Source organism: Bubalus kerabau, chromosome 12 (assembly GCF_029407905.1).
Source record: "Bubalus kerabau isolate K-KA32 ecotype Philippines breed swamp buffalo chromosome 12, PCC_UOA_SB_1v2, whole genome shotgun sequence".
NCBI lineage: Eukaryota > Metazoa > Chordata > Mammalia > Artiodactyla > Bovidae > Bubalus > Bubalus kerabau.
Window position 1 is genome coordinate 28506937 of NC_073635.1, and position 26437 is coordinate 28533373.

Here is a 26437-nt window from a genome sequence, read left to right on the forward strand (position 1 = left end):
GAATGAAATCAGAACGTATCTTTGTTTTGAACTCCCCTTTAAAGCAATAACATTAACCCTGCACAAAAATAAAGCTATTTTGTTCTAAAGAGACACAATCTTGATGAATTTGTTAGTTTTAGAAATTAGGTCACATTTTGCTTTTGATTATTTAAAAGATTTTAGGAGTCACATAGAACTCCACATATTCATCTAATCATTAAAACAAGATGGGGAGTGTTTCTTTATTTAGTTTGTTTTGTTTTTTAGATGTAACCTTGAAACTGCAGCAACAGCCTTTAGAAAATGCTAATTACATAAAGTTTTGAAATTCATCTTGGGAATTATCTAAATACATACGCAGGAGGTCAGCGACAAGCAGAATAGCTGTTACATAAAATCTCCACTTTCCAAATACCAAGGAGGAAGAGGTGGGAACGTGGTCCAGGATCTAATCTCAACTTTGAACTTCCTGACTTGTGTTAGTTTAAGACATCCCTGTAGCATCATTTAAACATAGTTCTGGTGTATTAATAAACTTCCACTTGGAATTTCCTTTTTGAAGTCTGCTGAGAATATAAATCAAAACCATATGAGATGTGTCTTAATCCGGAATGTAGAATAATAGAGAAATATCAACCCAAAAGTCCTGAAGTACATTTACCAGGATGCACATTCTGGCAAAATTCTTTATTTAGAATGAAGGCCTCCAGAGAACTGGATTTATTATTTTTAACCTGTGATTATGGAAGCCTGAACTGATAAAAGAAGATGCTCTTTAAAGTCATGGCTACAGTAGGAATTTTATTCAGCCAAGTAGAATGTTTAAGAAGGATATCTGTTGGCATGGCAAGAGGTTCAGAAGGCACTGTCAACTGAAAAAGTAGATTGCAATTTTATTGCATACATGTACACATCTTCATATTAAAAGAATGAGAGATTATATATGTGCCAACAAACTATTAGTTGATCTTTAGATGGTAGAATGAAAGCAATTTTTCTTTCATTTTTTCCTTCCTTCTTGCAGGTGTTTCAAATCTTAGATTTAGATTTTTATACTCTTCTGTTTGATTTCCTTCAAGAGGAAATTTTAAGTTGCTTTTATCTCTTATTCAACTCTGTTCTTAAGGGAAATACTCCTTTTATACCTGAATTCAGTGAGTACTGGAGCAGGTTAGTCAAGGCCATCATTAATAAAAATTGTTATATGCTCAAAGGTATGGGCTTCCCAGTGGCTCAGTCAGTAAAGAATCTGCCTGCAATGCAGGAGACCACCTGCAGCACAAGAGACCCAGGATCAATCCCTGGGTTGGGAAGATCCCCTGGAGAAGGAAATAGCAACCCACTCCGTATTCTTACCTGGAGAATCCCATGGACAGAGGAGCCTGGTGGACTGCAGTCCATGGGGTTGCAAGAGTTGGACATGACTTAGAGACTAAACCATCACCACCAAAGCTAGTCAGGTAATTAAATTACAGTTATATTGTACAAGAGTTAGAGTTGCCCAGACCCCTTCTGTTTATAAGTAGTCATGTGTTTACATAACTACATATTTCCACCATTTCCTACTATGTTCTTAAAATCTGGAGAGGTCCAATTAAGATTTTGTAACAATAATTACTAAAGCTCAAAGAATTCTTCAAAATTAGAAGTTAGGTACTATACAAATTGAACTGTTAGAGGATTTAAAACTTTTATCATGTTTTAAACTTTTAAAGTTTTTAAATAGTTTATATAACTTTTTAAAGCCTATTTGATTGCATTCATGGTATATCTATGGGATGCTTCAGTTGACTTTTCTTTAACATTTATTTGTTATTTTATTATTATTTTTATTCAACTTGTGTGGTCTTGTTGTAGCACAAGGATCTTGCTTGTGGTGTGGACTCAAGTTGTGATGCACTGACTCAGTAGTTGCGGTGCAAGCACTTATTTGCCCTAAGGCATGCAGAATCGTAGTTCCCCCATCAGGGATCAAGCCCACATCCCTTGCATTGAAAGGCGATTCTTTACCACTGGGCCACGAGGGGGTCCCACTTCAGTTGACTTTAATATCAATAGGCCGTGTGGGAGATTATAGTGGGACACAAATCAATAATGTATCACTATGTTTGATGAAAAAGGGAATTTTGGTGTACAAGCTGTTTTTTATTCCTTTAATTGGGAGCTTAATCTACCCCTACCTTAAATCAGGTAAAAATATTTCAACTCCCTCTATTCATTTTAAATTGCTTTCTGTAAGGAGTATATAATGTCAGTGTCTATTAATGATTTGCAAAATAGAAATCCCAATATTAAGAGAGTGAACCTCTAAGCTCAGTGGCCTATTTGGCCTTGAAGAACACAGAGGAAAATGAATCTGTAGCTGAAGACCTAATAAAAACCTAATTTCTCGAATCCAGCCCTGATTTTCTGGGATAAATTATACATGTTTAGAAAATCACTCACAGAACCACTGCCACTGCATAAAAGTAGAGAGCATTCCAGAAAACTGGCAAAGATATATTGAAAATTTCTCAGGAAATATTTTATCCCAGTAAATATTTAAAAATAAAATACACACACATACACACACCATCAAGCTTTTATATACAGTCAGATAGTGAAATTACACTTGAGTTGTGCACATCTGATCTTGGGATTAAATTAAGCAAACACTAGTTGTGATTGATCTAGATATCAGAGCTGCACAAAGCCCTAAGCTGGGAGTCAGAAGCTTTGGTGATGTTGTATCTTGCTGTGCAAGCCCTTCAAGGAGTGAAAAGACATAAAAAGGTTATTGCAGTTATTTTATCCAGACAGATCTGTGCTTCTTCTGATGCCTGTGTGGTACAGTTTTCCCTGATATCGTGAAAGCTTCTGGTGTAATTGGAGTACCCACAGCTATAAAAGAGTTGGGCTAAGCAGCTGGAATAGCAGATAAGCCTTTATAAATATAGACCTCCACATATGTCTGAAAATAGATAAGAGAAGGGGTTTGATTCCCTAAAGACATGAATAATTTTTTGTTAACATTTAAAGAATGTCTTAAAGCTATATAGTATAGAAGAATACCGGTCCAAGGCCAGGATACCTGACTTCCTAGTGGTGGTGGGACTTGTCCAAAACTGTCACCCTTCCCTGAACAGAAAGTCATGGGCACGACACAGAGAGTATGTAGGGTCCCTTCTGATACCAGCAGCTGGACTTACCTTGTGGTAGTTACCTTGTGGGCCTCTGTTCCTGAGAGCCAGCATCAGGTCAGCTACCAGGGACTCTTAGTCTCCACCTTTCCAAGAGAAGCCAAAGAAGCCAAATAAGAGAGAGAAGCTATCTCCAGAATCCCATACCCTTGTCCCAAGATTCTGTTATCTTGGTGGGTCAATATGGAGGCACTTTGACCAAGGCCGGCAAATTACAACCCTATCTGTAATGGTCTGAATCCGCTCTCTGTTCCTCTACCTTGCATTTTCAGTTGCATAACTGATTCCATCCCCAAGAATCTCCTGGGATTTAGTGGTAGGCAGTGACTCGATGAACTCGCAGAGCTGGGGGTGTTCATGTTCTTGTGCGTGCATGCAGCCTCCCTGAGAGAGACCGCACGCGCCTGATGGGAACAGCCTGTACCAAATGAGAGGCGAGGATAAGGAGCTACTGTGCCTCATGGAAAACTCAAGTCCAAACAACCTGGTCAGAAACTATTTGGCTAGTAGAAGATATATTTTCTGTTTTCTTTTTCTTTGAGATTGATTGGAGGGGCCAGGGGTATAATCTTTTTTTTTTTTTTCCATACTCTTAGGAATATGAGCCAGGGGAATAGTATTTATATCCCTTGTTCAGTTGCTGAAATTTTGATTTTCTATGGTGTAAGTGTATAGGTGAGGGGAAGGTGTATGTTTGTAATGTGTGTGCACACACATGTGGATGCACGTGACAGATGAGTGTGAAAGAATTGTTTACATTTTAACATTCATGGCACCCCACTCCAGTGTTCTTGCCTGGAGAATCCCAGGGACAGGGGAGCCTGGTGGGCTGCCGTCTATGGGGTCACACAGAGTCGGACACGACTGAAGCGCCTCAGCAGCAGCAGCAGCAGAGATCAGGCACCATCAACAGGGAAGCAGACTTCGAGGCGGAAATGCTTATGCAATCTGATCATGTTCATTTCTGACACACTAATGGATGTCCAGGAACAGCATCAAGTTGAAATAGAAGTTCTCAGCGCATCCCTCTGCTTCATTTATAAAAAGGAGCAGCTGGCAGCTGTGCTAAATTAGCCTAAGTCAGATTATGCCACTGTAACGAGTTGTCCCCCAAGTTGTAGTAGCATAAAGCAACAGAAGGTTATTGCCTGCTCACATTACATGTCCGCAGATGCTTGGCTGTGGCTTTGTGCCCCTGTGTCATCATTCCGGGGCCCAGGCTGAAGAATAGCCTCTGTCTGAGACGTTCCAACCTCATGGTCAAGGGAAGGGGAGGGGAGCTGACAGAACTAGGGGATAGCTCTTGAAGAGTTTTGCTTGAAACTCCCATTCGTTGCTTCTGCCCATGTTTCATTGGCCAGAGTGGGTCACATGGCCAACCCAGACATCAGTGGGATGGGAAGTACACATTTCCCAGTCAGATGAGAACTGCAAGCTCCCTGGCAGCTGGAAAGAGTAGGGGACCATTAAGAACATTTTAGAGTGTATGTGTGTGTGTGTGTGTGTGTGTGTGTGTTTTCATTATACATTTGTAACTACATAGATATAGAATTCTATTTAGAATTTTAAATTTATGATTACATAAAATGTATGTATGATTTATAGTAAATGTATTTTAATATATAATTTATAATCATCTTAAAATTTGATAGTAAATAATTAATTATATATATATATAATATGATTTCCCCCCAAAAAAAGGCTGAAAAAGAGAGATTAAAAACAACTTTTGAGTAACTAAGAATAGACCTCCTATTTAGATATAGAATTTGCCTGATTCTTTTTCACTGTGACAGAAATTACTTTTAAGTGACTAGATTTGCTGTGAATCCAGCTTGCAAAGATATTTCATAACCTGAGAAATAAGACTAGTGTTAAAAATTGGTGATGGAATAGTGTGTCTCAGCATGTCTGTAACTCTTGCTTTCAGGGAAGAAGTACACATAAATACAGCCATGAATCTCCATCTTAGTAGAGTACTATTAGGTGTCTTGGGGATATATACATCTTCCTATTTCTTTCTTCTATGGTTATCTATTAGCTGAGTGCAAGATACTTTTCTACACATCAGAAAAAAAGGTTGCCTTAAATTATAGGGAGATAAAAATGAGTGATTATCACTTGGTTCACTGATTTGGATATTCAGAGATGAATAGTCTTAAATTTATTCTAAATAAAACCTGTATTTTAGCTCTATTAGTAACTTGGAATCTCATAGAAATAAAGTGTTATCCACATTAGAAAAGAATTAAATTTGGTGTACATGTAAGACTTATTCAGGCCTTTTACACATTGTTGTAAATGCATTATGTAATTCAAAGGATGCAAAAAAGATGCATTTTGATGCCATGACAGGGAATCTAAATCAAAGTCCATTGCTACTACAAAACTTGATGTTCCTCCTGAACCTGTGATTAGGGTTATAAAGCCCTCCCAGGAGAAGGACTGTGGTCATGGTGCCTGGTGCTATATAATATCAATACTTGAATCATTCACATCTCTATATAGATGGGATGGATGCTCTGGCATTGGTTTTAACAAATCTGGCCTAGCCTAAAGTGAAGTGAAAGTTGCTCAGTCATGTCCGACTCTTTGCGACCCCATGGACTATATAATAGAGTCCATGGAATTCTCCAGGCTGGGTAACTTTTCCCTTCTCCAGGGGATCTTCCCAACCCAGGGATCGAACCCAAGTCTCCCACATTGTAGGCAGAATCTTTACCAGCTGACTCTTTACCAGCTGAGCCACCAGGGAAGTCCAAGAATACTGGAGTGGGTAGCCTATCCCTTCTCCAGTGGATCTTTCCGACCCAGGAATCGAACCAGGGTCTCCAGTATTGCAGGCGGATTCTTTACCAACTGAGCTATCAGGGAAGCCCTGGCCTAGCCTATGGCCACATAAATACAGCTTCAATAAATAGGGACTTCACTTGAGAAATTCCATCTGAAGACAAAGGAGTCATTTGTCTGAAGAGGTTCGTTACTAATGAAGCTAACTCAGCCATGTAAACAATCCTAAGCCAACAGCCGTGAGCCTGTTGAAATGTTAATACCTTGGATATGCTTTAATAGTGATAATTGTGTCGACTGCAGACATCTTGTGGTGGTTGAGTCATCCATAATCTTTCAGAAGCAGGGTGCCCACCCTGTCAGCCAATTTAAATGAAAAAAAAAAAAAAAAAACCACTGTTCTCAAGCCCACTTTTTAAAATCTCATGGAGAGCCATGAATTCTTTTTTCCCCCACTTGTCTTGAGTACTTTTAATGAGTATTTAAGAATGAATGTTAAGAATGTTTAAGACATTCTTAAACTGAGGTCAGTTTGTCCATCAACATTCCAGGAGATTTGTAAGAACAACATCAATACAGGTGCCCTCAACTTTCCATGGTAAACCAGGTTTCTTCTAGCCAGCTAATTTTCTGATGACAATACCATTTAATTTGGCCCTAATTTGAATTTTTGGTCATTTAGAAAGACTAGCATCCCTTTGGGTTAGCTCTGGAAAAAGTATTTTCTATGTCGAGAGTAATGTAAACCAAAAAATGTATTTAAATTCTTAGCTGGGAGAACACACTGTTCTGAGCACTTTGGAAACACCAGTTTAAAAATTCAACAAGCTTGTGGCATGAAAGGAGGCCTACAAACCTGGATGGTAAATCTGCTGCACTCAGTATAACTCCTGACTTAGGCCCTCTGGAGCCTTGTCCACCTGAAAGTGCAAACATCTCATAAAAGAAACAGCTTGTAAATCTCTTTAAACTCACATAGACTTTTAGTCTTCACTACAATCAGAATGTGTTGACGAAGCCCTCCTGGACTGTTTCCTCTTGGCTACCTTGATGTCATCAGCTCAACAGGCAGTATTCACAGAACAGGTATTTTAAAAAATAAGTGTTGTTCTCAAAACAATTTTTTACCAACAACACTGTGATATGGGAAAATATTCATAGTGTATTTTCTTATATGCAAAAAGTAGTCAACCAAAGATATTACCATCATTACCATTTTGACAAATAACATGTTTCTAATTATATATTAGGAATGGGGCAAGGGTTGACTTTTGTCTTTCATTGTGCCTTTCCTTGTTATGATAAGTTTTTAACACTGAACATGTGTAACTAAGAAACATGATAATACTTTGCAGAAACAGTGTCACCGGCCACAACAGTTTCCACGGTGACTTTGTGCTCATGCCCATCGATGGTCAGCGACTTGGGCAGCCAGTGGGACAGTGTCCCTTTGCTGTGTCTGACTCTGGTTGGAGGTCCTGTCAGGGTCCAAACATGTAGGAAAGGCAGCTGAGGCAAAGTGAGTGCCCTTCCCCCAAGCAGAATCACAGATATGTGATGGAAGAGTGTGCCAAGCACCACACCATCTTCTGGATTTATCAACTGAAAAAGTTTGCTTGGTTTTTGTGCACGTCAAGCTACCGATAGAAAAACTGAATATCTCCCTTTTCAACCAGTTGATTTCAGCCCCCAAACAACTGTTGATGTGAGATCCCAAAGCTCCTTGGTCCCCTTGGACTTCGGGGAATGGGGCCCTTTTAGGGAGCAGATCATTCCATGTGGGCAGTGGTGATCAGTTAGTCAGTTCAGTTGCTCAGTTGTGTCCGACTCTGCAACCCCATGGACTGCAGCACGCCAGGCTTCCCTGTCCATCACCAACTCCCGGAGCTTGCTCAAACTCATGTCCATCGCGTTAGTGATGCCACCCAACCATCTCATCCTCTGTCGTCCCCTTCTCCTCCTGTCTTCAGTCTTTCCCAGCATCAGGGGTTCTTTTAAGGTGCAGATCATTCCATGTGGGTGGTGGCGATAGAGCCAAGGAATGTGGTTGGAGGGGACCAGGAGTGGCGGCCCCACCTGAACCAGCAGAAGAGGCTCTGTTATTGGAGAAAGGGGGAAGGACATTGGGCAGGCAAAAATAGATACTCTAGAGTAAAACGGAAATTATTTTTACATGTAATAATTGCAGTAGTTCTATTGAAATCCTATCATGATCCCCAGCCAAACAATTTTCTGTAGTAACAATGCGGTAACCATGCCTGAGATCAATAGGCTAGTCTGTCAAGGGCATTCTCCGGTTCCTCCCCACACTTAAGTTTGCTGCAGGAGATGGTTGGTGTTTTGCCTGATAGCCCTGGACCTGCTGCAGGACCAGTTGTGGATTGCAAATGGAGAACAAACAAAACCGTCACAATATAATTTTGTGCTGGCTATCAACAGCTCAGCAGAAAAGAGATTTTCACATTCTCCTCAAATGTCATTTATATCTCATCAGGTAGATATTTGTGAAGTGATGACAACTGTCAATAATGATTCCTTCCTAATTCTCCAGTCATTTTGGCCACTGCAGAGTGACATTCCCTGGGAAACATTAGCATTTGGCTGATAGGTGTTAGAAGGCACTGTGGGGAATCAGTAGAAATTATGTCTTTTTTTCCTCCAACTCAACTTAATGGGCAAAATCATCTTTGATAGTGGTTAATTATGCTCCATTTTTGTTTGTTTGCTTTGATGGTAAACAAGAGTGTGTTATGCCCTTAAACTGAAATATCAAGAGTTGGGATTTCCTGGCGGTCCAGTGGTTAAGACTTCACACTGACAATGCAGGGGTCTCGGGTTCCATCTCTGGTCAGGGAACTAATATCCCACATGCCTTGCACACAACTGAAGTATTTAAAAAAAACACACACACACACACACACAAAAAAAACAAAATAAACAAGCAAACAAAACCCAGAAAATATGAAAAGTAGGGGGAATGTGTTCAGGAGATATTCCAGATATAGAACAGCAAGTTGGGTATGGGAAGTGATGGTTGAGGAGTAGGTATCCATCATGACTGGGACATGGCTTCTTCTCATTATTTACTAATTGCAGTTTTCTATTGTTTGCCTAGAAGACTTAAAACAAAATGTCTATCCATTGAAAACAATCAGTTTATTTAACTGGGTTCTGATTAAGATTTGACTATTCATGTTTACATATGGGTAGAGTTTCGGTTCATTATCTGTGTTGCTCTTATGAAAAAAACAAAACCAAGTTATGTAGAGAGCCTTGTAAATAAAATCTCCCGGGCTAGCCCAAGCCCTGTTCCACTGCCCAACCAGAGTCTCAGTCCCAAAGAGAGTCTTTCTGTGAGGACCCTGCTGCCCCCATCTCCCCCAGCTCTCCGTCCTCCTTACCCAGCGTCCGGCGGACTGTGTGCTCTTTTATGAGCTCACTTCCTGCTCCTCTTTGAGCTTCCTGTGTAGCAGAGCTCCTGCCTTCCAAGTCTCCCCCATTTGTTCTTAATGGTCTGTCTCTCTGGGGCTGTTCTGCTTAACACGGCATTTCGATGACAGTAAAAGCAAAAATAAAGTAGAAAAAGGCATGCTATTCAGCTAGTTGGTGTAACAGAATTTTGTGCTTCCTCTCTGAGACTTGCTGACTCATGACTGTTTAGAGCATGTCTAGAAATCGGGTATTTTCTCATCACTAGGTACTGTAGTATATTGAAGAAGAAAGCAGATCTGAAGCTTGAAAATTTAGAAGGCAACAGCCTATCTTTGACCAAGAGTAATCACGTTTTCTCCGTGTAACAGTCAGAATGTGTGTTTTCTCCTTCCCCTGAAATACTTGTGTGGTTATCAAAGTGGAAGCCTTCATATAAGGACTCTCACTGTGTTAGTTGCTAAGTTGTGTCTGCCTCTTTTCGACTCTATGGACTGTAGCCCACCAGGCTCCTCTGTCCATGGGATTTCCCAGGCAAGAATACTAGAGTGGGTTGCTATCTCCTTCTCCAGGGGATCTTCCCAATCCAGGGATTGAACCTGGGTCTCACACATTGCAAGCAGATTCTTTACCATCTGAACCACCAGGGCAGCCCAAGGACTCTGAAATGAGTCCTAAATACAACTTTGGAGACTTATAATATTGCCCTTTGTACCTTTCAAAGGGAAAACCCAAGTTAGCCAATACAGTACAATCCAGCCAATTCATTTTGAACTGCAGTCATGGGGCTCACCCCTCCTCATAGAAAAGCTTTCTGGAGCTTTTGTTTCCAGCTTGGTGCCCCAGATAATTCTGAATAATATGTACAAGGCAGGAATGTGTACCTATTTGGTCAGTGCTGGCAGTAATTATGCAAAAAAATCCTTGTGTCAGGGGAAAAAACTCAAGATTTACAAATTGTTAGTCTCTCAAATGGCAAGGGCTTAGAGGATGCCAAAAGAAGCAGGGACTCTGGGATGGGGGCCACAGCACACTGTGTCTCCCTGAATTTAATGATATATCTCAACCCTGCTGCTAAGCTGCTAAGTCACTTCAGTCGTGTCCGACTCTGTGTGACCCCACAGACGGCAGCCCACCAGGCTCCTCCGTCCCTGGGATTCTCCAGGCAAGAACACTGGAATGGGTTTCCATTTCCTTCGCCAGTGCATGAAAGTAAAAAGTCAAAGTGAAGTCGCTCAGTTGTGTCCGACTCTTAGCAACCTCATGGACTGCAGCCTACCAGACTCCTCCTTCCATGGGATTTTCCAGGCAAGAGTACTGGAGTGGGGTGCCATTGCCTTCTCCGATATCTCAACCCATATCCAACCAAATCAGTGGGCCTGTAAGTTTTTCCTCTTCCCTTGGAGCCTGTGGATGATCTGGCCTTTGTTCTGTTTTCCTAACATGGATCAGATAACTCTGTCACATTGAACATCGTACTGCATAGACATTGAGCTTTCAATGTAGACTGTAGTCTCTGGCCCACAGCTGATGCTAGCATGGATTGTTTCAGTGCAGCGACTTAAGAACACCCTGTACTCTCCAACTTTGGCTACAGGGAGAAATGAACGTCAGAGAAAATGCAATGACCTGACCGGGCTCTCTCCCAACAGCAGAGAAAGGGGCCTGGGTAGAGACCTGTTATAATCAGCTGTTTAATTTTGTTTGGAAAACCTAGACTTCTGACAGATGAACTTCTTTTTCCCTTGCATTCGTATTTATCTAAGAGTTGTGGTTGGGAAATGATCCAGGATTCACAAGGTCAAAAAGTGACCTGGTTCACATACTGGAGACTCTCCCATCCCTCTCCAAAGTTCTCCAGGCAGGTGGTCCTGTGCACTCTTGGAATGTCCACACCAAAACTGGTCACCCAAAGGACATATCAACTGCTTGAGGCTGGCTCTCGGAGATTCTAGCAGCCCCATCAAACACCTGTCTCATTTCCAGATAATCAGCTTCACTCTTGCCTGCTGCACTCTGCAGCTTGAAATCATTCAAATGTGCCTGATAAATGAACATCTTATTACAAGGCATTTGGAATTAAAGCATTAGTAAAACTAAAGCAATAATAAAACACTGGATTTTTGTAATAGCTTTCTTCATGAGAAAATACATTTTCACAAGCCTGCCCAGTTGTATTCGTTCTTTCATTATCCCCAGAGTAAAAGAATAAAGGAATGTAGCATAAATAGTCTTAGCTTTATCTTTGAAAGTTAAAAAAAAAAAAAAAAAAAGAGCCTAAGGAAGTACTTCCTCCTTCTCCCTAGTCCTCGGGTTCCCTAGTGTATAAATAATACATTTTTCCCTGCCTGAAACTCAGCCTCTAGGTTCTGCAGTCTGTGGTTTTGCTATTATCCAAATACATATGGATTGACATCGAAGATAATCTTAGCAGACATGAAACAAGCACCTTTGTGATGCCTGCTCATTTTACACCCATTTCTGAGTAGGCTACTTGTACAGACTTACTGGAGAACAATTTTGCTTTGTAATAACCTGCACAGTGCCCACCAGTTCCTATTGATTGAGGAGGTAGAGGCCAGTGGGTGGCCTGAGACTCAACGCGTTTCCTTTTCTTGTGTTTTTCAGAAATCGAGGCGAAGGAAGCATGTGACTGGCTCCGTGCTGCTGGCTTCCCGCAGTACGCTCAGCTATACGAGGGTAGGTTGGGCTTTTCTTCTCTCTTTATAAAGAGAATAAATTCAAAATTTGTCCTGTGGTGCTTTTTGACTTGCAAGTCTTCTCTCAACCATTTTTTCCTTGCTTTCTCCTTCCCCCTGCCTTTGCAATGCCCAGGACATAAACTGATGCCAGTTTAGGAATTAGGGTTGCTTCCTGAGACTGCTTCACCTTCTGCCCTTCCCTGTTTCTCCTTTCTTTCCTTTTGCTTCTCACTTTCTGCTTCTCATGTCTTTACCACCAATCACAACTCTGCCTTTTCCTTCCAGTGTTCTGCCAGCAGCAGTTTTTTTCTGCACTTCCTCCCTATCCTCTTACTTGTTTTTTTCATCACTGCTCTCAGTTTTCTTGAAAGTAAAATAAATGAATTTCTTAGAAATAACAAAGCTAATTTATCTTGAGATTTTTACCTCACATGAAAATGTTTAAGACGTGACATGGATCAGATGTTATTTTTCAGGGTTTTAAAAGTAAAATGTTTTTATTGCTAGCATCATACTTTGTTCCATTGATGTTTTCTTTGACAGTTAATAAACTTATTCTCCTATATCTTACTAATATGCACTGCTCAGTCACTCAGTGATTTCCCACTCTTTGCAACCCCATGGACTGTAACCCACCAGTCTCCTCTGTCCAAGAAATTTTCCAGGCAAGAATACTGGAGCAGGTTGCCATGTCTTACTCCACAGGATCTTCCTGACCCAAGGACAGAACCCACATCTCTTGTGTCTCCTGCATTAGCAGGTGGATTTTCTTTACCACCACGCCACCTGGGAAGCCCCATATCTTGTCTACACCTAAAGTTATAACCAACGCATCTCCTTCTTGGAGAGTCCTAATGTACAGTGAATTACTCAGGATCCCAGTACTGAGTGATGGCACACTCAGGACAATCTGTGGAGGTCTTATTCCTAAAAGTGTTCATGATGGAGGTGTGAGCAGGGCACAGGAGACCACGAGGAACAGTTCAGGAGCCCAAAGCTTGTAGCAGCCCAAAGCTTGTACCCTAGGCCCAAAGCCATAAACAGAAGGTGAGATGAACCCAGAAGGAGAGGGGATCTCAGAGTAGGCTTAGGAGTAGAGGACTCCGCTGTGATGACAGCTCCCCTGAGAAGACCCAGGAGGGCAATGCCCTGATGTCACACTCCCTCCTCCCCCCATCTCCAGCTGGGGCTTCCCATTGGCCAAACAAAATAAGGCAGTGGACATGGACCCCACTGAACGCCATCCACACAGCTGATCCTGGGCACAAACCGGGTTACAAAAGAGTGGAGCATGGATCTGTAGGGCTCAATAGACCATATCTAGTACACTGAACAATATAGTTTCTGATGGCATAAAATTCACATAGGATGGAAAGAATCAACAAAGTTAACTTTTACTCACTGGTGAATCATACCTACTCACCTAGAAGCTCAGTTTTCTATTTTAAAAAAGCCTACTTCTCTCTCTTAAATTCTTTGAGGATAAAAGAGAGCATATCTATGAGGGTGCTTTGAGGTCTAGAGTTTCTGATAAAAACTTTCATAAAATCATAGCCTTTTAGACAAGAAGGAGGGTCTTACAGTTTTGGTCTAAGCAACCATTATTCCCACCCCCCACTACCGACTCACTGATTATGAAAGAGAGGCCCAAAAAGGTTAAGTGATTTTTCAAGATTATAAGCTGGAAGAGTCATAATTAAAATCCCAGTCATTCATATGCCTTTTATAAATGTAATAAAAATTAGAACAAATACTTTTACAGAAAAGTTACAAGTTTGGAACAGGGTTTTGCTACAGAGACTTCTCTGGTGGACCAGTGGACCAGTGGTTACCAATCCACCTTCCAATGCAGGGGACAAGGGTTCAATCCCTGGTCCGGGAACTAAGATCCTACATGCAACTAAGCCTGTGACCACAACTACTGAGCCTGTGCACTCTGGAACCTGTGTGCCACAACTAGAGAGAAGCCTACTCACTGCAACTAAGACCCAACACAGCCAAAAATAAATAAATATTTTTTTTAAAAAAAAGAAAAAGGTTTTGCTACAAAATAAAATACTTGAGACCACTGAGCTGCAGGTATTTTTGGAAACTTCAAAAAAAAAAAAATCTGCCAAACTTCTATCCTGATCAGTATCTCATGAAATGATCAGGAGAGAAGTCAGCAACCTCCACCTTAGGTAGATGGTGAGAGTGTAGAAGTTCTCCATGCAGGCAAATGTCTATGATAATGATGAGCTATAAACAGGTAAAGAATACACCTGCAATACAGGAGACATAGGAGACTCGGGTTTAATCCCTGGACTGGGAAGATCTCCTGAAGGAGGAAAATGGCAATTCACTCTAGTATTCTTGCCTGAAAAATCCCATGGACAGTGGGGTCATAAAGAATCAGATAAGGCTGAGCAACTGACGCATGCATGGATAAAAATACAGGCATTTAGCAATCCTATCCAAGGTCAAGTACTTGGTTATTTTCATATTGCATGCTTTTTTGTATCCTTAAAAACATTTATTGGGGTTAAAGTAAGCATCCTGCTCTCTAAACATTACCAGCACACCCGTCAGTGGAGAGTAACTGCAGTTAAGACTAGCCATGAGTACAGAAATGTGGTGGCCTGAAGATATCATTGCTGATTCAGATAAAACAAGCCTCATAAACTCCGTTGTCTCTCTTTCAGATTCGCAATTTCCCATCAACATTGTGGCTGTCAAGAACGATCATGATTTTCTTGAAAAGGACCTTGTAGAACCTCTTTACAGGTAAATCATGTGAAATATTTTTGTTTCTTTCAATTGTTAAATGTCTATAATAGTTGTCACTGTATTAAGGGGTGAGTTCAACAACAATTCAGTTAAGTTCTTATTGAATGCCTACTGTATGCCAGGCTATAAGTGTCTTACTGTGAGCATGATCAGTCCCTGGTTTCATGGAATTGGAGTTCTAGTATGAAGCTTCATGCATTGGAGGAGGAAATGGCAACCCACTCCAGTGTTCTTGCCTGGAGAATCCCAGGGATGGCGGGGCCTAGTGGGCTGCCATCTATGGGGTCGCACAGAGTCGGACACGACTGAAGCGACTTAGCAGCAGCAGCAGCATGAAGCTTCAGACTACAGATTGAGTCAAAGAGATGGTGAATGAGAGAAAAAGAGGAGAAGAAGAGATTATCTCAGAGAGTGTTAAATTCTATTTTTTAAAATGTAAAACAAGCTGAGGCTATAGACAGTGATGGAGTGTGAGTGGATTATTGGGAGGAGGAAGCATGAGGGACCAGAATATGAGTGGTCAGAGAAGGCGTTGTTAAACTCCATGAGTATGTCAAACTTAGCTGTATTTTTTAAGACAAATGATTATATCAGCAAACTGAAATATGTAAGCTCAAGTAATTATATCTGCTTTCAGAAATAATTTACACCTTCAGTATGTGATGATAAAAGGAGACAAAGATGTATATATGAATAATTCCCTCCCCTCAAAGAATATATAATCTGGTTGAAGAAATCTAATTGAAGAATTGAAGCATACATGAACAAATAAAACAATTGTAATTTGAGTAATAATGAAAGATGCCAATGCAATCAAATATCTCTGAACAATTAAATGTGCATGAGAGGTCATGTGTGTCTGTAGGAAATGAGCTTGGAAGTTTTTTAACTAAAGCCCTGGAGAGAAGTCAGAGCTGGAAATAAATACTTCAGGAGGCAAGTCATTTTTCCAAGGCCGCAGAGCTAGTAATGGGCTGAACTGACCTTAAACAAGTTTTCGTCACTTGTAGTCCAATGTTTTTTCTCGTACATTCTGCATTTGACATACAAAAGATAGCAGTTTAAGAAGCAAGTAGTGATGAGGAAACTTTTGTCAAGATAGGAGAGACAAATGTGTGTTAGAATATTGTGAAATAATCATAGGCTTGCTGATTCTTTAGACACATATTTATATTTCTGTGTTCATAGCTGCTTTCTCTAGGGTTGCTATATGAAGAGAAAATAGAGTCGTGTTAGGAAATGGTCTCTGAATGTTCAAGGAAAGCATTGCTGTGGGTTTGCTTATGTGGGTGAAGAGAAGAGAACTAACTCTTCAAATCACAAATTGCAGGGATGGGCTATTTGAACTCAAAAACAAACAAGCACAAAATGCCATTTGTGAGCATTTATAAGAGGATTGGATAGTTTTGTTGTAATTCTTTAAAGGCAATGAATTGGAAAAGCAGTGTTTTCTCCTCAGGATGTCTGATGTACACCCCAAGCCTTCATTCACCTCAGAACTATTCCACCAGCACCTCATCCTGAGTTTTCCCTCTTAGTTTTAACCAAGAGTATTTTTACTAATCAGTTGACATTAAAAAAAAAAAAAGATTTATTTATTTATTGGCTGTGCTAGGTCTCCATTGCTGCGTGGGCTTCTCTCTAACTGCAGCGAAGGAGGGCTGCTCTTCGTTGCGGTGCGCAGGTTTCTCATTGCGGTGGCTTCTCTTGTTGAGGAACACAGGCTCCAGGTGCTCGGGCTTCAGTAGTTCCAGCCTACGGGCTCAGTAGTTGTGGGTTGCGGGCTCTAGAGCACAGGCTCGGTAGTTGTGGTGCATGGGCTTAATTGCCCCATGGCGTGTGGGATCTTCCCAGATCAGGGATCAAACCCGTGTCCCTTACATTGCAAGGTGGATTCTTAACAACTGGACCACCAGAGAAGCCACTTGGCACTTTTAAAAGAAATATTTCTTATTGTTAATGGTATTGCATTAATTATCTTTTTCGCAATCGCATTTTCCTGCATACTTATAGATATTTACTTGATTGTCAAATTATGCCTTTTGTTGTTTTTCCCCCGGTTTCACTGAGATATAATTGACATACAGCACTGTTTATGTTTAAGGTGTACAGCATGATTAGACTTACATACATGATGAAATGTTTATAATTGATTTAGTGAACATTTATCATCTCATATAGATATAAAATTAAAGAAGTAGAAAAAAAAAACATTTTTTTCCTTGTGGTGAAAACTCTTAGGAATTACTTCCTTAACTTTCAGATACAAAACACACAGCAGTGTATATTATCTTTATCATTTTGTACTTTAGATCTCTACGACTGATTTATCTTATAACTGGAAGTCTGTACCTTTTGACCACTTTGATTTAGTTGCCCCTTCCTCCCACCTCAGGTTGCCACAAATCTGATTTTTTTTTTTTCTGTAAGTTTGTTTGTTTGTCTTTGAAATATTAGCCCTACAACACTGTTAGTTCCTAGTATTCTATATTTCTATACACTTCAAAATGATCGCCATAGTAAGTTTGGTTGTCATCTATCACTATACAAAGATATTACATAATTATTAACTGTGTTCCCCACGCTGTACATTTTATACCTGTGACTCATTTATTTTGTAAATGAAGATTTGTACCCCTTTATCTCCCTCACCTATTTCTCTCCTCCTTCCACCCCTCCCATCTGGCAACCTGTTTGCTTTCTGTATCTTTGACTCTGTTTCTATTTAGATGTATTTATTTATTTTGTTTTTTAGGTTCCACATATAAATGAAATCTGTGCAATTAAATTTTTAAATTCAATTTAAAATCATCTCAATTGAATTTTTAAATCTATATCTTCTTTGAGTCAAGGTGTTCTGTATATATCTAAAGTAAAATTCACTATTTTCAGTTGTTTGAGTTTTGACAAATGCCTACAATCATGTAGTCACCACCACAACCAAGATATAAAACAGCTTTATCACCTAAAACACTCCCTGGTTCACCTTTGTCATCAACTTCTACCCCTGCTTCCAACTCCTGGCAACCACTAATCTGGTTTTTGTGCCTAGTGTTTTGCCTTTTCCAGAATGCTATGTAAGTGAAATCAAACAGTATGTAGGCTTTTGAGTCTGGCTTCATTTACTTAATACACCTAAGATTCATCTGTGCTGTGTGTGTCAGTCATAGTCTTCCACTGTGTGGATATACTACTCCAGTTTGTCCATTCACCAAATGAATATTTGAATTGTCACCACTTTGAGTGATTATATGGGCTTCCCTGGTGGCTCAGATGGTAAAGCGCCTGTCTGCAATGCAGGAGACCTGGGTTCAGTCCCTGGGTTGGGAAGATCCCCTGGAAAAGGAAATGGCAGCCCACTCCAGTAGCCTTGCCTCGAAAATCCCATGAACAGAGGAGCCTGGTGGGCTACACAAGAGTCGGATACGAATGAGCAGCTCCACTTTCTTTCTTTCTTGGTGATTATATAGCCCTTATAAACATTCGTATTCAAGTTTTTGTATAAACATAAGTTTTCATTTATTTTGAGTAATTTCTTAGGAATGGGGCTTTGGGATATATTTGATAAGTATATTTTAACTTCATAAGAAACCCACCAAACATTTCCAAAGTGACCATACCATTTTGTATTACCACCACTGATGTATGAGAGTTTCTGTTGCTCCACATCTTTGTTGGTACTCAGTATTGTTTGGCTTTGTTTAGCTCTGTTTTTAAGCATTCTAATAAGTGTCTAGTGTTTCCTTGTCATGATTTAAACTTGCATGTTCTTAATGAGTAATGATGCTGAATGTCTTTTCTTGTGCTTCTTTGCCATTCATATATCTTCTTTTGTAAGATACATCTTCTTTTGTCTGTTCAAGTCTTTTGCCCATTTTAAAAATTTGGTTGTTTGTTTTTTTACTGAGTTTTGAAATGTCCTGCCAGCATGTAGCTTGTTTTTTCAATCTCTTAACAATGTCTTTCGAAGAAGTTTTAAGTTTTACTGGAGTCCAATTTATTCATTTTTTTCATGGTTTTAATGTCACTCATAAAAAATATTACCTAACATAAGGTTACTATTTTCTCCTTTGTTTTTCTTCCAGAAATTTCAGTTTTGTGTTTTATGTGTAAGGTGATGATCCATTAATTTTTTATAAGGTACAAAGTATGGATCAAGATTCATATTTTTGCTTATCAGTATCCCATTGGTTGACTGCCATGTTGAAAAGCCTATACTTTCCTCATTGAATTGCCTTTCCACTTATATTGTAAATCAATTGACCATATATGCATGGGTATGTTTCTAGACTTTCTATCCTGTTCCATTTATCCACGTGTCTATTCTTTTATCACTATGGCACTTGATTACTTAGCTTTGTGTATGTCTTGGAATCAGTAGTATAAGTCCTCCAACTTGTTTGCCAGGATTATTTTGTCTGTTCTAGAACCATTCATGGATATCTGTTTTTAAAATCCTCTGGAGTATTGATTTGGACTGTGTTGACTCTACAGATCAATTTGGGGATAATTGATATCTTAACAGACAAGTCTTTTGATTCATACACACAGTCCTATTTATTTAGGTCTCCTTTGATTTCTTTCTGTTTAACCCTGACTTGTCATTTTCAGCATATGGGTGATATACATACTTGAAGGTACCTAAGAATTTCATGTTTTGAGGTGCTGGGGTTTTTTTTTTTATCATTTCAGTCTCCCATTATTCACTGCTAATATATATATATATTGTTCATTTGTATTCTGCAGCCTTTCTAAAATTACTCATTAGTTCTAGTAATTTACGCATAGATTCTTAAATTTATATTGTGAAATATAAATCAAAGATTACATTATAAACCAAGAATACAAATCTGTTACATATTTTTAACTCAGGATTTCAGGAGTGAACATTGCTTCTAAATGTGCAGTTTTGTTAATTTGATGATGTATGTGGCTGAGTGGGCCACACTTTAAGTGTCAAACATGTGGGTGATAAATCCTTATCTGCTCATTGCTGCATGTGATCTAAGGTCCCTTGACTAAGTTCTGGACTTTTCCATTAAAGTCTACTTAAAAAAAACATGCCTTTCAGACATGTTATAGATTAGCCAGTACAGGAATCATTTCAAGATGTAAGGTTGTGAATAATAATAGCTGTCAGCCAGAAAAATCAGAAAGCCTTATATTGTAGAGGGCTTCCCAGGTGACGCTAGTGGTAAAGAATCCATGTGCCAATGAAGGAGATGCAGGAGACACGGGTTCAGTCCCTGAGTTGGGAAGATTCCCCAGAGAAGGAAATGGCAACCCACTCCAGTATTCTTGCCTGGAGAATCCCATGGACAGAGGAGCCTGGTGGGCTACAGTCCCATCCGGTCACAAAGAGTCGGACACGACTGAGGGACTGAGCAGGGATGCAACAACACCAGATACCACAATGCCCTTGATAAGGGCTCAGCTTGCATTAGAGTGGCAGGAGGTTATCATTGGAGTAATTCTTTAGGCAGCTGTGTCATCCTTATTATGATATAAGGAAAGCGTTTGGCCGGCAGTGTGTGAGCTGAGATTCTCAGGGCATAGGAGCAGTGGATAGAGCAGAGGCCAAAGGAGTAGTCTCAGCAGGTGGATCAAAGGACGCCAGTGGAATAGGAAGGCGGAGATGGAGGTAGGTTGGCTAAAGGAACACACACGGAATTTCCTTGCCTTCCTTATGAATTCCTTCAAGACACAGATTTCCTGAAAGCAGGCAGAAGGAAGACTTCCAGCCTGAGGGGAGTGACAGCACTTTTAAAATTTTGAGTTTGATGAGTGGTTAATTAGACACTCACCCACTTATATGGTATGTTATGATTGATGCCTAGAGAGAAGTAAGGGCTTGTGATTTTATTCCTTTTCTTCCTCGTGCACTGCAGACACAGTGATGGAGCTGGTCTCGTGTTTTATTTTTAAAACTTTTGTGGGCTCCACATTTCTCATGCCTATTTGAAATGCTGAGCCAATGCAGAATCCGAAAGGAAACAGGGAACCATAGCCAGAGGGCAGGTAGCTTCTGGCAGGTAGATAAACAGAGACCAGAGGTCTGAAGGTCTCTTACTGTAAATGTTACCCACAAGAACTGTATTCACCTTTGGTTTTCTGAAAGTTTCTCTCATGTTTGGACAGACAGTTAATGTCCTGCCAGACAATTAATGTCCTGGGTCCCCATTTACACTTTGAGAGTTGCTGAGTATTGTTAGCCTTTTATAGATTTATAAAAAAATTGTAGATGGTAGTAAGGACATTGCTGACAGGGAGGGCTCATGCCTGACTGAGTACATGTGGGTGTGTGGCTCTCATTTTCAGGTCTTGCTGAAGACAGGACAGGTTTGCTGTCTTAATGAAGGGGTGAACCTCCAGAATGGCGATCACCCCTCAGCATTGCTTCTGCAACTCTGCCAGCACCAGTGCACAGAAGGAGTCTGTAAATATCTGGTGCTGCCAGTCAGAACAGTCGTGCAGTCTCTGCTATCTTAGCAACCACATTATAATTCTGTTTTGATGGTTTTTGATTGAATTTTTAATTGAAAAATAATTTCCCCTGTGAGTAATGAAAAGCTAATTGCAAATCTAAAATAGCTGGATGAGCTAATGGAAACTGTAACAGTATCAGAATATAGGCATAGCCAAGGTGTCGCAATACCTGGCTAGGTTTGTCACCTTTAAGGCAAACTGCAGCACACGAAAGCTCCCAAAGGAGACTTTCTAGAAGTAGCATGTTCTGTTAGCATTTTGGTTTGGGGTATTTGTTCAGACTGCTGTTAATAACATAGAGCTTTGATGCCCAAGATGATCTCTGAATTTCTAATTTAATGTTAGATCTGCCTAACTTATGCTGTTAATAAATACTCATTATAGCATGTATAAAACAAAGACATTCACCTTGCTCAGTGCTGTTTCGTGAAGATATGGAATTGACTAAGGTTACAGTTCATCTGTCACCGCCCTTTGCATTTAAAAGAACAACTAATGGCAGTGTTATCATGTGGGACGAGGCAGACTGTGCCCGAGAGTGCCAACAAAAATGATTTTTACAGTTTACCTCCACACACAAAGGCACGCCATTTGATCTGAGTAAATTAAATAACATTAATAATTTTAAATAATAGTGGTTTTTATGAAAATTGATAATATACTTTTAAATTTCCTCTTTAAGAATATCATATAAAATGTACAATATTTTGTATAATGTGTTTCTGTGCTGTGCTTAGTCGCTCAATCGTGTCCAACTCCTTGTGACCCCATGGACTGTAGCCCACCAGGCTCCTCTGTCCATGGGGATTCTCCACCCTAGACTACTGGAGTGTGTAGCCTTTCCCTTCTCCAGGAGATCTTCTCAACTCAGGGATCGAACTCAGGTCTCTTGCATTGCAGGCAGATTCTTTACCATCTGAGCCACCAGGAAAGCTCATTTATGGCACATAATAATTTGTGACAATTACCTGAACTGAAACCACAGACAAATCATGGGGAGAAGGATATAGATGATTACATAATAATCACGGTCACTTCCGCCTTTGAAATTCTAACTCTATAAGTTAAATACAAATCCCAGTAAGCAGTAATTTCATTTCTTCAAAATACAAAGTGCTGGAGAACTCCTTGGTAGTCCAGTGGTTAAGAATCTTCCTTCCAATGCAACAGATAGGTTCAACTCCAGATCGAGGAACTAAGATCCCACATAGCTCAGGGCAACTAAGCCTGTGCATTGTAACTATGGGGCCCACACGCTCTAGAGCCTGAGCTCCTCAAGAGAAGCCCTCGCGTCTGAGCATCCAAAGCAGCCAAAATATAAATAAATAAATAAGCCACAAAGTGCTTGGCAAGCACTCCTCTAAGCATTTTATAAATATTTACTCATTAAATTCCCATAATAATCTTATAAGATAGACTGTAATATCCATTCCCATCTTACAAATGAGGAAACAGAGGCACAGAGGTATGAAATAACTTGCCCATTTATGGCTCGTAAATAGCAGTGCTAGGATTCAAAGACACACAGGCTGCTTCTGGCATTTTCCAAAGAAAGCTTAGGTCTTTTTGTGAAACACGATTTGGAGTGTTTTTTGTTTTGTTTTTAATTTCTTCCTTTAAAGGTAATTCTTCCCAAGATGTCTAAGTTGCCTTGTGATTTTTCTGAATTTAACTTGTAAGTCCCAAGGTTAGAAATTCTGATTGCATTTGTGCCATCATGGACCTCAACTTTTAAAAATAATAATAATTAGAGTAAGAGTTTAAAGCACACTCTGTTCTCTTGTGAAGAGTTCAGAACTGATTCACTGTGGAGAGTGGTGGCACTGTATCATCTCTTCTTAAGGTCACTTCATCAAGGCTGTGTCTTGAGGGCCTTACTTTGCTATGGAGACAAATAAGACAGAATTTTCACCTGAAGTGGTTCTCAGTCCGAGGTGGGGGCAGCATTTGATCCTGTCTTCAGGCCTGGGAATATTTTTGCTTGTCACAACTGTCTTGATACTACTGGCATCTAATGGGTGGGGGCCAGACATGCTGCTCCCTCCCACAAGGCTCAGTGTGCCTCCCAACAAGGAATTATCCGTCCCCAAATGCCCATAGTACCAAGGTGGAGAACTGAGTAAACTCTGACTCACGTGGACAAATGGTGTGATCACTATAAATACAGGTGCAGGAGAGCTAAGGGGGAGAGCGTTTTAGAAAAATGACCAGGAGAGCTTCCTGGAAAAATGACCCTAAAAGGCCAGTAGGAATTACCCAGACAAGAACACATGAAATTTTGATGTGGTTATTTTGAACTTTCACTTTTGTTTCTTTTATTTGACTAATTAATGTGCAGAAAAGGCATCTTCATCCCCACCCCCACTTTCCATCACAAACCTCACCCCAAGGTAGTCTATATAGAATGGGAGTGGCCAAGACAAGTACAGATATAGAAAGGTCAAAGGTAGGGATTTCATATATACGTGTATAAATTTATATTAAAAATTGATCTTTACATTTTTTTAATGGTCTCTTATATAAACTTTTCCAACCACCTACGCAAAATAACTTTAGGAAGAATACCCAAGAAGCTACAAAGTAGAACAGCAGGCTAAAGGAGGAGTTTATCTCTCTATATATATATGTGTGTTTAGCTATTTGTATTGCATTATGTAAAAAACATTAGCAATATTTTTTTTAAATGACTTGCTTTGGCACATAAAAAGTTGATGACCATGGCTATCATTTTGGAGTGTTTACTATGTGCTGACTAGCATACTAAGTTCTTGACATTGACTTCATTTTATTCTTACCAGAACCTGTGAATAACAGGTATTATTGTTACTGCTGTTGTTGTTCGGAGTTCAGGGGCACCAGATTCCTCCAGGTTTGAGCAGCTGTGTGGTGGTGATGCCTTTTCTTGAGTCAGGAAACAGCCGAGGAGAGAGGCGAGAGGAGTCCAGTTCGGGGTGGGGGGGTGGTGGTGAGCTGAGGTGCCTGGAGGTGCCAGTGAAGGCGTCGAGTGTGCAGCCGGGCATGTGGGTCTGGAGCTGGACAGGCCCTCAGCTTGAGACAGAGATGCAATGTCATCCACGCACGAAAGGTATGAGGCCCTGAGAGTGAGACAGTAAAGAGAGGAGAAGACCGGGGCTGACCAAGGGGGACCCCACTTCTATAGGGCAGGCGGGGAAGGAGCCGAGAGACGCCCCTCGGCTCCTGGGAGTGAGTGTTTCTTCCCACCCAGTTCCCCCTGGGGTTTTCCTTTCTTTCAGTTTTCTCAGAAATCTCTGGTATGACCCTTGCTTCAACCCAGCCTAATTCTCACTGGAGAAATTTTATCTGGATTAGATGCAATTTTTGTGAAAAGTTAAAAAGTTAAGGAAGTTAAGAAGCTGTACTTCTCTAGTACAGGCATACGTGAATTTAAACTTTGAAATCCACAAACTGAAGAAGTCCAAGAAAACCTGTTCTTTTCTTTTTGTGTGCTTAGTCGCTCAGTCGTGTCTGACTGCTTGTGACTCCATGGACTGTCACCCGCCAGGCTCCTCTGTACATGGAATTTTCCAGACAAGAATACTGGAGTGAGTTGCCATTTCTTCCTCCAGGGGATCTTCCCGACCCAGGGATGGAACTCACGTCTCTTGCGTCTCCTGCATTGGCAGGTGGATTCTTTACCACAAGCGCCACCTATGAGGCCCCTATTCTTTTGTTTTTAGCTCTTTACCTGTGGGCCACCGTGGCTGATGTCCTCGATCAGTTTGCGGAGGGAACTTGCACTCTTCCCCAAAACTCTCATCATTAGAGGCTATTACTGATTTCAGATTATTTTCTGGGGATGTAATGTACAGCATGGTGACTATAGTTAACAATACTGTATTGCATATTTGAAAGTTGCTGAAAGAGTAGGTCTTAAGAATTCTCATCACAGGAAAAAAAAGATAGTAACTATGTGTGATGATGGACATTAAACTTATTTTGATCATCATTTCAAGTATCAAATCATTATGTCATACACCTTAAACTTACCTCATGTTGTCTGTCAACTGTAAGTCAATTAAAAATATATATTATGCAACTCATACAGTGCCACCTGTACATCCTCTCCCCCTTGAACGACATCACATAGCAAGATCAGTCCATGCTTTACCATCCCTCTCCCACACCTCCACTGATATCCAGGGCCAGTTTGTGGGGTTATGCGCTGGAAGAGGAGCCAGCATTTCTGCTGCCCCAGGACCACTTGCTAGAAGAACAGCCAGAGTGAACAGCTCAGCAAGGGGGGAGCGTGGCCTCCCCTGGCTCAGTTGTGGCCTGATGACAGCCCCTTGCAACTTCCGGTGACACCTTTCTTTCCCCTCAGACACCAGAAAGCCGTCCCGCTGGATGGCCTGTGGTATTTGAAAAGCCTTGCCCTGGCCGAGAACACACCAGACACGTGTGTGTGGCAGAGGTCTCCACCCTGCTCTGCAGAGTCTGTTCTGTGAACCCCCAGACAGACAGGGGACCTTTCCCAGGCCCCGCAAGGAGGAGCCGCTGCTCCCAGGGGCACTGACCTCTGAGCCCTGGACCAGGTGACTTGTTCTCGACAGTCTCTGAGGGCCACACCCAGGGCACTCCTCAGCAGACGGGGCTGGAGACCTTTCACCTCTGACCCTGGCGAGGAGGGTGAGAAGTTCAGGCTTCAGCTTTAATCAGAATGGCATGTCAGAGATGAACCCGCACCCCTGCCTGTTATTCCTCTTGAGCTTTTGGCAGGAATATTAGAAAAATAGCCCAGGAAACTGACCATTAAGTCAGCATGGAAGACCTCATGAGCTAGAGTCTGGTGGTTTAAAGGTAAAATATGCATCTATGAGGAGAAGGAAAGGGCGCCACTGCTCCCGTATATGTGCCAAGTGCAGAGGGCCTCTCTGTGTCTCCCAGGCTCTATCACAGTGACTGAGTGGGACACCGCTCAGACGGGGCCCCGACCACCCTCCCCATCTCCCTCTGGTCCCCACGCCCCCAGCAGGCACCTTGCCTGCCCTTCCCTCCTTCCCCTCCCGGGTGTCTTGTCAGCCAGGGCAGCCCAGGCACAGCTTGCTGCGCGCTGGCCCCACTGTCACGTGGGTTTAGCTGGCT

The 26437-nt window shown here is 41.0% G+C and overlaps 1 protein-coding gene across 6 annotated transcripts in view; it reads left to right on the forward strand.

Moving 5' to 3' along the window:
* Window positions 1-26437, forward strand: part of STARD13 (StAR related lipid transfer domain containing 13) — a 369156-nt gene that overhangs the window by 299064 nt on the left and 43655 nt on the right. For all 6 annotated transcript variants that reach the window (XM_055542381.1, XM_055542378.1, XM_055542380.1 and 3 more), the window contains 2 exons: window positions 12009-12080; window positions 14764-14845. In XM_055542381.1, the coding sequence (XP_055398356.1) occupies window positions 12009-12080; window positions 14764-14845 (154 nt within the window). The remainder of the gene's footprint in view (window positions 1-12008; window positions 12081-14763; window positions 14846-26437) is intronic.